The 10,490-nt window shown below is 39.2% G+C and overlaps 1 protein-coding gene across 2 annotated transcripts; it reads left to right on the forward strand.

Annotated features, from left to right (window-relative positions):
• Nucleotides 1–55: 55 nt before the first annotated feature.
• Nucleotides 56–8,965, forward strand: LOC129154874 (uncharacterized). Of its 2 annotated transcripts, XM_070547886.1 has the most exons (7): nt 56–542; nt 1,403–1,468; nt 1,584–1,643; nt 1,749–1,796; nt 1,883–1,936; nt 4,262–4,477; nt 6,770–8,965. In XM_070547886.1, exons 1-7 carry the CDS (start codon nt 417–419, stop codon nt 6,773–6,775), a joined length of 576 nt encoding a protein of 191 aa, XP_070403987.1. In that variant the 5' UTR covers nt 56–416; the 3' UTR covers nt 6,776–8,965. The 2 variants fall into 2 exon arrangements, with proteins under 2 accessions (XP_070403987.1, XP_054591173.2); XM_054735198.2 differs by having other exon boundaries at nt 4,262–8,965.
• The last annotated feature ends 1,525 nt before the right edge of the window (nt 8,966–10,490 follow it).

Below are 10,490 nucleotides of genomic sequence, written 5' to 3' on the forward strand. Positions count from 1 at the left end.
GTGAAAAATATCAAAATATTGTAGCGCAGACGGGCTACATTTTTTTTGGATCAATTTGAAACAAACTGTTTTATTAATAATCTTCTGTTGAAAGATAACTTTGAGGTACATGAGCGACTGGTATTGGTTGCTGTCACCTGTTGTGATCTGTTAAAGCAGCTCTCTGCTGTCTGAGTGTAGGCCCCGCCCACAACGCCACAGCTGCTGTGGCTCCCAGTGTTTTCTTTACCGTGGGAAACGGGTAATAATGGCTCTTTGATGGGAACAGGTTGCCGACCCCTGCACTAAGGACTTGAGTGTGACTTGGACTTTTGAAATGGTGACTTGACTAATACTTTCAAATAATGGTATTTCTTAAGTGAGCTGAATTTCACCAGTGTAACTGTTTAAATTTACCATGGTTTTATTCACGAATCATGTCTGTTACTGATATCGATGTTCATTTTTGTTTTAGAATGCCAAAGCGCAAGTACAAATTGTACCTGGAACCAAACAGTACCATCAAGTTACCCTCTGCAAGATGGAACAGAGAGACTTTGGATGTAAGTTAGCTCATGAAAGATGTATCAGAGTTCTTGCAGGGTCTTAAATGGTCTTAAAAAAAGTCTAAAATACATAACTTTAAATTCAAGGACTTAAGTCTGAACAACGCCCACCCAGTTTTTTGTTCTATGTCTTAGGACTGCACAATTAATCGTTAAAAGGTTGTGATTTCAATTCATGCTTGTAAGCAAACTCATTCTGAAATGACAATTAAAATGAAAAAGGGAAAAAAAAAACACAATCATTGTACCGCATTTTAAACCTGGACATAATCTGCATGAAAAAAAGTGCTCCCTCTTTTTCCCTCAACAATTGATAATGGCGGAGCCTTATACCATGTGATGCAGAAGCGAGCTGGCAGGATAAAACAACAGTAGCCTTTATTTATTGTTTTTATTTTCAGTGTCAGCTGTTACAAAGCTGATTTGCAGTTAATACGTGCAATAACTATTTAAATTGGGGAAAAAATTGTGAGAGAATCATGATCTAAATATGAGCAAAAAATAATTGGGATTATTTTATCCAGAATCGTGCAGCCCTACTATGTCTTAGGTTTAAACAGGTCAGTTCTTTTGATTGACTGGATAACAAAACATCTGCCATCAGATGCTTCTGAGATGTTCCAACTCAAACAGACTTTGTTAATGTGTGACTTTGTGTTAATGTGTCATGCTGGTCTAACATTTTGTTCATAGCGGTCTTAAAAGGTCTTAATTGTAACTTTCTGAAACCTACAATAACCCTTTTGTAATGCAGTAATGAAATTTGACTTTTTTTTTTCTTTAACAGATCTATCACATTGCCTTTGCTGATGTTTGAAGACACTAAATAGGGAATATGGTTTTGTAAATATTTTCAGACTTCTCCCTTGAGCAGTGAAAGCTGTGACCAAGTGACTTCTGGTCCATATTCTGCAGATTTTGAGGTGAGGGTTACATGTATTCTTAAATTGATAGAAACATGATTTCACACTGTGCTGCCCTGCACAAAGTGTTGTGGTACTTTCTTACTTAGTAACATCTTTTCTACCTCCTCTGAAGACCACGTCTTCATCTGGTCATTTTGATTTCCCGGAATATCCAGATGACACAATCAACCTTGTAAGTTCTTTTACCAAACCTCATGTGCAAGTTTGTGATATTTACAAACTGAATGTACAAAGAAATGAACTAAAAATCTTTTCAAATAATTTCTTTTGTCTCTAGACCTTGCCCTACACTGAATGTGGCAGAGAAGATGCTGCAGATGTTGAGGTGATTGACTAATATGTGAGGCAAGATAATATTATTACACATTTCTGTTTCTTACTGTGTTTGTGCCTTTTCTACATTCTCTTCAGACCATGTCTCCATGTGGCTGTCTGGAGTCTGATTCAGATGAGACATTCAACCTGGTAAGCTTTTAACCAAATCACACAACAATACCTGCAATTCTTATTTTTATACACAAGCAATGTTTTTCTATTATCTTTGCTGTTTATTATAAGTGTTAAACAGCAGTCCACTGAAGTGAGGCATTGTAGTGAGTTAATAAAAAAAATAAATTACAAGGTCTATTCAAGAAACATTAAATAAAACAGAAGGCTCGACATGAAGTTGGCAAAAACAGAATGAGCGAAAAACTGAACAGATCAGAGGATCCGGTAATTAACTGAAAAACTGTAATAACGGAAATTGGAGAGACAGCATGTGTATCTCATGATAATGATCAAGCAGCACAGGTGAGTGACATAAGTGACATTTCTGGGAAAGTAAAAACAAATAGATATCATGTAGAGAAAAAGTATTCTAAATGCTGGACTAAAAAGAGGGAGAACATCTGCAATGGTCCAAGAAATTACAGTATAAAGAGACCTAAACCAGGAAAAAAAAGATCTAACGTAACAGTGCCTTCAAAACCACAAACAGGACATTGGCAAAATGGAAAGGCGCTAAAAATCCACAAAAAGAGTGCAACAGATATAAGGGGTAACATACGGGCTAGTGAACACTAGAAAAGCTATATAGATCAAACTAAAATTAACCCATAAAACTAGGGATAAAGAAATTAATTAATACTGCAGAGTAAATTAGGGCTGATCAATAAAAGAGGAAACTAATATGGAAATCAGCATCAAAGACCAGAAAAAAAAACGTCATTTCTGATGGAAATAACCTAAGAAAAACTAAATAAAAAGAATTCATTGAATCAAGGGGTGTGCCGATTAATTTAAAAATGATTAATCATGTTAAGCGTACCAAATTGTTTACAATTCAAAAACGTTTAAAATCTAGCATTTTAGTCGTGAAAAGAGCGTCTCTGTTGTGTTTCATGTTGGCAGCAGCGTCCAGTTTACCCGGACTTGCTGACTTTTTCGGCACCGTTGGAGCGGGGGTGCATAGACGTACTAAGACGGTCGTTCTGAGACATCGGACTGTATGTTCTTGGGTGTTATTTGGTATATGTGGTGCTTTGGGTGCGTCCCATCGTGGGGTGGTTTACAAGGACTCACATCATCTGTCAGCAGTAAAGAGTTACAGCTACATGTCACAAATGTCTCCCAGGAACTTTTAGTTATGATTAATGTAAAAGGATTTAAATTCCATCTAGGGTCATTCGTAATATTACCTGTTGTTGTATTTTGCCAAGCAAAAGTAATCTTATCATGTTAAGCTAACTTTGTGATGTAACTGCATCGACTAACAGAGGATTATGTTCATGTGGGTCATCAGCATGATGTTGTTGAAGTTATGAAAGCAAACATGGCTGGAATCAGTTTTACCTGTAATCTTATTTTTCTTCTCTAAGTGTGTGTGCTGCTGTAATGAGTGAATGTCCCCACTGTAGGATTAATAAATCTATTCTGTTCTATTCAATACATTTTTATCCGCCAGTAGGGAAAAAATACATTTGAGGATTTTTTACCTTTCCGGGCTTCCGTACAAATAACCTGGTTACGGAGGAGGGGTTCGTCTCCCAAACCAAAAAACACAATCCCAAACTATGCAGGTGTTGATAAAATGCGAGTTCCAATGGCCTGTATTTGATTTGTCACAACTCCTTTGTTTGTTAGTATTCGGTAGCTCTCGCAGTTGAAACCACGCCTAGCATGCTGCATGCTAAAAGCTGTAGCATACCAAACAGGAAGAGAGAACGCCCGGTGTTAACAATGAGCAGCGGGGCAGGAAACGATATATCTTGCTCTCATAGGCTAGTTTGTTAGCCAATCTGAGGCTAGCAAATTCAAATAATGAGTATGAACGAGCAGCAGCCGAAGCTGCCTGATGGAACAAGCCGGAACCACCTGAATATTGACCCAGACCGATTGAATGGTCTGTTAATCAGTATTTCGTAACGTTTTTTAGATGTAAAATGTTTCATATTACTGGTTAATACTTAAGAAATAACCACAAAGTCCTGAAATTAGAATTCAATTCAATTCAGTTCAATTCAAGTTTATTTATATAGCGCCAAATCACGACAAGAGTCGTCTCAAGGCACTTCACATAATAAACATTCCAATTCAGGTCAGAATGAAATGGCCTCTTTAATAATAAATAAATAATGAATAAATCGGTTTCCTGATCTCTAAACAAGATTTGTCCAAACAACCGAAAAAATAATTTAGCACCAAGTAAAGAGGGGAATCGATCCGATACAGTCACCCGATCAGTTGCTTTTATCATTTGTTTTTGCTGGTAGATACATGCAATAATGTGTGTTTATTGTCACCCTACAGCCCACAACTTCTTCTGGTGGCTTATCTGTGCTGCAATCAAGTGACGTCAGCCAGGAGTTTGAGTGCGATTCCTCACCTGAAAGTGATCCTCAAGTTGATTCAAACATTGAAGACCTTCCAGAGGACGACCCATTTGGACAGATAGGATTTGACACTGACATGGATTCTGCACTAATTTCAGGGGGTACAACAACAAGGGCTGAAGCACTGCTCATGGTAATGAGTCATGCAGCAAGACATAACATAACAGGAACACAACTTGATGATTTGTTAAAGCTTATAAATGCACTGTTTGGCAAAGAGGTTTTACCGAGATCCAAATATTTGTTCAACAAAGTGTTTAAGAACTCTTCTGACATAGTGGAATTTCACTTCTACTGCAAAACCTGCAAATTATACATTGGCAAACAAGAAGACATAAAAGAAAAAAACATTGTTCAGTGTACAATTTGTAGTGCTCCCATTGAAATTAGCACATTGAACAGTGCAAGCTTTTTCATAAGCATACCAATTGCACCTCAAATTCAGACACTGATGGAAAACCCTCAAATTCAAAACAGCATGAACTACAGATACCAAAGGCAACAGAATGAACATGTTATCTCTGACATATATGATGGTGAAATGTATCAAAACCTGTCAAAACCAGGTGGCATTCTGTCAGATCCGGCCAATTTGTCATTTAATTTTAATTCTGATGGTTCACCTGTCTACAAGTCTTCCAAATTTTCAATATGGCCCATCCAGCTGCATTTAAATGAACTCCCTCCCAAATTGAGATTCCAGAATGTAATGCTTGCAGGTCTTTGGTTTGGTGCTCAAGAGCCAGTCATGCCAATTTTTCTAAAACTATTTGTTGATCAGGCAAAAACACTGGCATCCAAAGGTGTGTCCTGGAGAAAATGTGGAGCTCTGGTGAACAGCAAAATTGTTGGACTCTGTTGTTGTGTGGACTCAAAGGCAAGACCAGCTATGCAAAACACCACCCAGTTTAATGGGTATTTTGGTTGTGGCTTCTGTTTACACCCTGGGACTCTCGTTGAAAAACAGGTGAAGTATACTGTGACTGCCACAGAATACCCTGATAGAGAGGCTAATAAAATGATTGCAGATATGGAGCATGCCGTAGAACAACACAGAAGTGTCAGAGGGGTGAAAGGTCCATCACCACTGATAAACATGCCTTATTTTGACATTGTTTGGGGGTTTGTTCCAGACTATATGCATGCTGTCTTGCTTGGTGTCATTAGACAGCTGACAGAGCTTCTGTTGAGTGGCAGTGATCAACCCTACTATATCGGCAGTCCAAATACAATGAGGGTGCTAGAAAACAGGATCAAGGAAATCAAGCCACCACACCTTATTACATGACTTCCCAGACCCATTGCAGAGTTCAAGTACTGGAAAGCCTCAGAGTGGCGAGCTTGGCTCCTGTTTTACAGTTTGCCAGTCCTGAATGGGGTGCTTCAGTCACGTTATGTGAAGCACCTATCCCTGCTGGTGTTTGCAGTATTTCTGCTTTTGAAGGAGAATGTCACATTCGAAGAGATCAACAAAGCAGATGAGATGCTGTTCGAGTTCGTGGCAAGGTTTCAACTGTTGTATGGAGAAGCATCTATGACATTCAATGTACACTTGCTAACGCACCTGTCCAAGTCTGTGAAACTGTGGGGGCCGCTCTGGGCACACTCAGCATTTGTATTTGAAAATGCAAATGGTGGTCTGTTGAAACTGTTTCACGGAACAAAATGTGTAGCTTTGCAGATTGTAAACAAATTCTTGTTGCATAGAACGGTTCCGCTTTTCAGTACAAGGTTTGCAGTTAGTGAGCAAGTAAAGAACTTCTGTTTGGAGCTCACAAATAACTCAAGAGTAAAGTCCTTCATTAGATATCAAGACACAACTGTTCTGGATAATGGCAGGGTTACTGAGACAACTGAGGAAGAGAAAAGTGCCTTCATTTCTGCAGAAAAAGTTCCACCAGATGAAATGGTGGTACACAAGAGAATGGTGCACAAAGGACTGGTTTATACCAGCAAAAGCTACAGCCTCAGTAAGAGAAGAAGGGATTGTTATGGAAAGTTGAGTGATGGTGTTTGTGGAGAGATTCGAAGCATTATATCTTTTCCCTCAGAGTGTGGTACAGAAATTGCTGTACTTTTCCAAAAGTTTCATACACAAGCATCATTCCCTTTACCACAAGGGTACAGATTTGAGTCACATATTAGACTTATAAGTAGGGGACCTACTGTGGATCTGATTCCAGTAGACAGGTTAGAGCAGAAATGTCTGGTCCTGAAAACTGGTGATGAGACTTTCATTTGTGACTTTCCAAACCAACATGAAAGAGACTAGTCTTTGGTTGTCGTTCTGTAGGTAACATTTTTCTCTTGTGTTTCACAACTTCTCTTGATCAGTTCTGGCTGATTCAGATTTCTGCCCAGGAGAGTGGACTTTGTGTGCTGTGCCATGTGTCTGAACTGGCTTCTTTGTTTTCCTGATTTACAGTTCTGAGCATTCCTCACTGTACTGGAGAACACCAGGATTTTGTATTTGTGGAAGGTCCTTCTTCAGAGGGGACAGGGAAACAACACAATATGGGGTTTGATTTGTGCCATAAGTGGGGAGACCAACTTCCTTTTCCGCGCTTGCATAAAATGCACTCATTTGACCAGTTTCCTCAACATTGCGCATGCTGAAAGTCCACTCCAAGCATGCACCTTCTTCGAGAGAGGGCCAGCTCACGTGTGTGGCCAACCTGCTGTGGGTGTGCTAGACTTGGTTCTATCTGCACGATGCCTTTTGGAAAGCTGCAGCCTTGAAGTAGAATTTTGCTCCCACAAATCAAGCTGGCTTTTGACAGTTGGTGGTGAAGACAAAGAACTGCATTGACTTCCCTCTGATGGGTTCATTTTTAACATCACTGACACATGTACTAAAAATAACCACAACTGTTCTGAAAAATTGCAAACTCTAGTGGTCAAGTGGTCTTGTTCCAAAACCTTTCTTGATGGCTGTAGTATTTTTAGCATGCACAAGATGAAACTTTGATCAATTTCTTTTAAACATTAGAAATGCTCGGTGTCACTGAGAAAATAGTCTTTTTGTAAAGCACCCCAACTACAAAGAGCATTTCTTTGCCTGTGCACTTTTCTTTTTTAGTGTGCATGCTTTAATTCCATTTCTAGTTCTTTTTAAAACACAGGAAGTTTTTTCTTTACCTGCTAACATTTCGTTTGTGACTACAAACATCCTCAGAGCTGACACTGATGGTGGCGTCACTTCCTACTCCATTTATCCCCGGGCAGCAGAGGACGTTGTCGCCCTCTGCTGCCCGCTCTCCCCTCTCCGTTGATGTAGTCCCATGCACGATCCAATGTGTAGACTCCATTGTCTCTGTTCATGGTCCCACATCCACTTCTCCTTATCTCTATAGCTTCTTTGATCCATCTTTTGTATTTCTATTGTTCGCTGTTTATCCTTGTGTCCCAGTCCATTATGTGGTTTTCTCTTGTGCAGTGATCTGTTACGGCCGATTTCTTTATTGTGCTTTCTGCTTCTTGCTTCACTGCTCTTGTGTGTTTTCGACTTGTTTCTTTCTCGCACTCCTTTCTGTGTTCTATTGTTCGTGTGTTGAGTTGGCGACGAAGCACTATAAAGAAGTCAGCCGTAACAGATCACTGCACAAGAGAAAACCATATAATGGACTGGGACAACACAAGGATCATAAAAACTGAGCAACAGAAGTACAAAAGATGGATAAAAGAAGCTATCGAGATGAGGAGACGTGGATGTGGGACCATGAACAGGGACAATGGAGTTGGATCGCACATGGGACTGCATCATCGGAGAGGGGAGAGCGGGCAGCAGAGGGCGACAACATCCTCTGCTGCCCGCGGATACACAGAGAAGGAAGTGACACCACCATTGGCGTCAGCTCTGAGGATGTTTTTAGTCACAAACGAAACGTTAGCAGGTAAAGCAAAAACCTTTCCTGTGTTTTAAAAAGAACTAGAAATTGAATTAGAAACAGAACACAGCAAGAACACACCAAAGATCCATGCTTTAAGTGTTCACCTTTTTTAATCTGCTCAAATCTTTAAGTTTTGTTTTTACTTTATGTACACAGTGTTTATTGATGGATGGAAAAATATTACTATTTTATCGAAAAACTGCAATGTTAAAATGTGAACAAAAGTGATGTAATCTTGATTAGTTGCTAAAGCCACTTTAAATAGCAATAAAAATTCCCTTAAGATTTTAATGTTTATGATGTTTAACATTTGCTGAAACAATTACAATTTGTTTGTTTTATATAATAAATGTATATAAAGATAATATTGACTATTGTGTAATTATTCATAGATCCATTTTTTTAATCTTAGAATCTGTTTATTTTATTTATTTACTTATTTTTCCTAATATTAAATGTACTAAAATATGTATGCTCTTGTCTTCAGTGTGGCTTGTGTCTGATGGAGGAATGTTTTTATTAAAGTGCTTTCATAGATTCATCCAAAACATCAAAACTGAAAGTGATTGAAAACTATAGTTTTAGAATTGTAATCAGAGAGAGAATTAACCATATTAACAGTATCAAGCTAAGCACTTTAAAACACATTCCCCAAAGCAATCTAAACATTACTGGTCTCAATTTTTTGGGCACTACTGGCAGTTTTTCACACTGCAAGGAAGCAGGAAACCTTGGGAGAGAGGAGGGAGAAATGCGGCTAAAGATATGGGGCTGGAATTCAAACCCTGGATCAACTTTGGCCACCAGCAGACATTGCTGGTGGATAAACCAGCAATGACCAGCAAGGAAGCTGGTTTAGCTGGTTTATGCTGGTGGACCAGCATATACCAGCTAAACCAGCATGGACCAGCAAAGACCAGCAAGGAAGCCATGCTGGTCGTTGCTGGTTTATGCTGGTCCACCAGCATAAACCAGCTAAACCAGCACCAAACCAGCATGGACCAGCAAAAACCAGCAAAGACCAGCAAGGAAGCCATGCTGGTCTATGCTGGTTTTTCCAGCAGGGACCCTTCCTTAAAACGAGGAATAGTTTTGAGCTGTGTGTGGCTAAAATAACCAGACATTCTGCATTTTTCCAATAGGACTACAAAAAATCTTAGCGAGAAGAAAAAATGGCGGATTGGCTCTGTGTTTAGCCGAGGGCCATTACCATATTTGGTAGTTATCCTCACTAAATTAATTACTGATGTAATAGATAATGTAAAAACTGAACGGGTGGACAAATATGCCCAAAACTTAATTATTAAATATCTAAATAGCAACTCCAGTGAATAATATAAGCCTTTTTGCTCACTTAGACACTTAAAATGTGAAACACACCGTGTTAATGGATAAAAAGGTGGGTTTTTCATGTTATGTCTCCTTTAAATTGACACCAGATCCGGTGACCTTTGGGACATGGTTTGACCCCCTTAGGAAAGTGCTATCATCATGAAACGTTCAGATCACTTACAACTCAATAGATTCTACCTTCCTGTAACGTTTCAGCCTGATTGGACCTTGTTTTCACACAAATGAACCCAGAATGATGTGAAATTGTGCTTCGTGCAACATTATTCTGGGTGCCATTTAAAAACCATAAGTGCTAATGACTCCATTCCTTTTTGTGGTTGTAGGGGCTGTTGATTGGAGTACACTAAAACAAACCTGATCTCACTAGGACATTCAGAAGCCAAGTTATAAGCCCACAAATGTGTAACTGGACTACTTCTTTAAATTGACACCAGATCCGGTGACCTTTGGGACATGATTTGACCCCCTTAGGAAAGTGCTATCATCATGAAATGTTCAGATCACTTACAACTCACTAGATTCTACCGTCTTGTAACGTTTCAGCCTGATTGGACCTTGTTTTCACACAAATGAACCCAGAATTATGTGAAATTGTGCTTCGTGCAACATAATTCTGGGTTCCATTTAAAAACCATAAGTGCTTATGACTCCATTCCTTTTTGGGGTAATGGGGGCTGTTAACTGGAGTACTCTAAAACAAACCTGACCTCTTTAGGATATTCAGAAGCCAAGTTATAAGCCCACAAAAGTGTAACTGGACTACTTCTTTAAAGTGACACCAGGCCCGGTGACCTTTGGGACATGGTTTGACCCCCTATAGGATTGTGCGATCATCATGAAAAGTTCAGATCACTTACAACTCAATAGATTCTACCTTCTTGTAACGTTTCAGCCTGATTGGAC

The sequence above is a fragment of the Nothobranchius furzeri genome, unplaced genomic scaffold (genome assembly GCF_043380555.1).
Source record: "Nothobranchius furzeri strain GRZ-AD unplaced genomic scaffold, NfurGRZ-RIMD1 Scf095, whole genome shotgun sequence".
Classification (NCBI taxonomy): domain Eukaryota; kingdom Metazoa; phylum Chordata; class Actinopteri; order Cyprinodontiformes; family Nothobranchiidae; genus Nothobranchius; species Nothobranchius furzeri.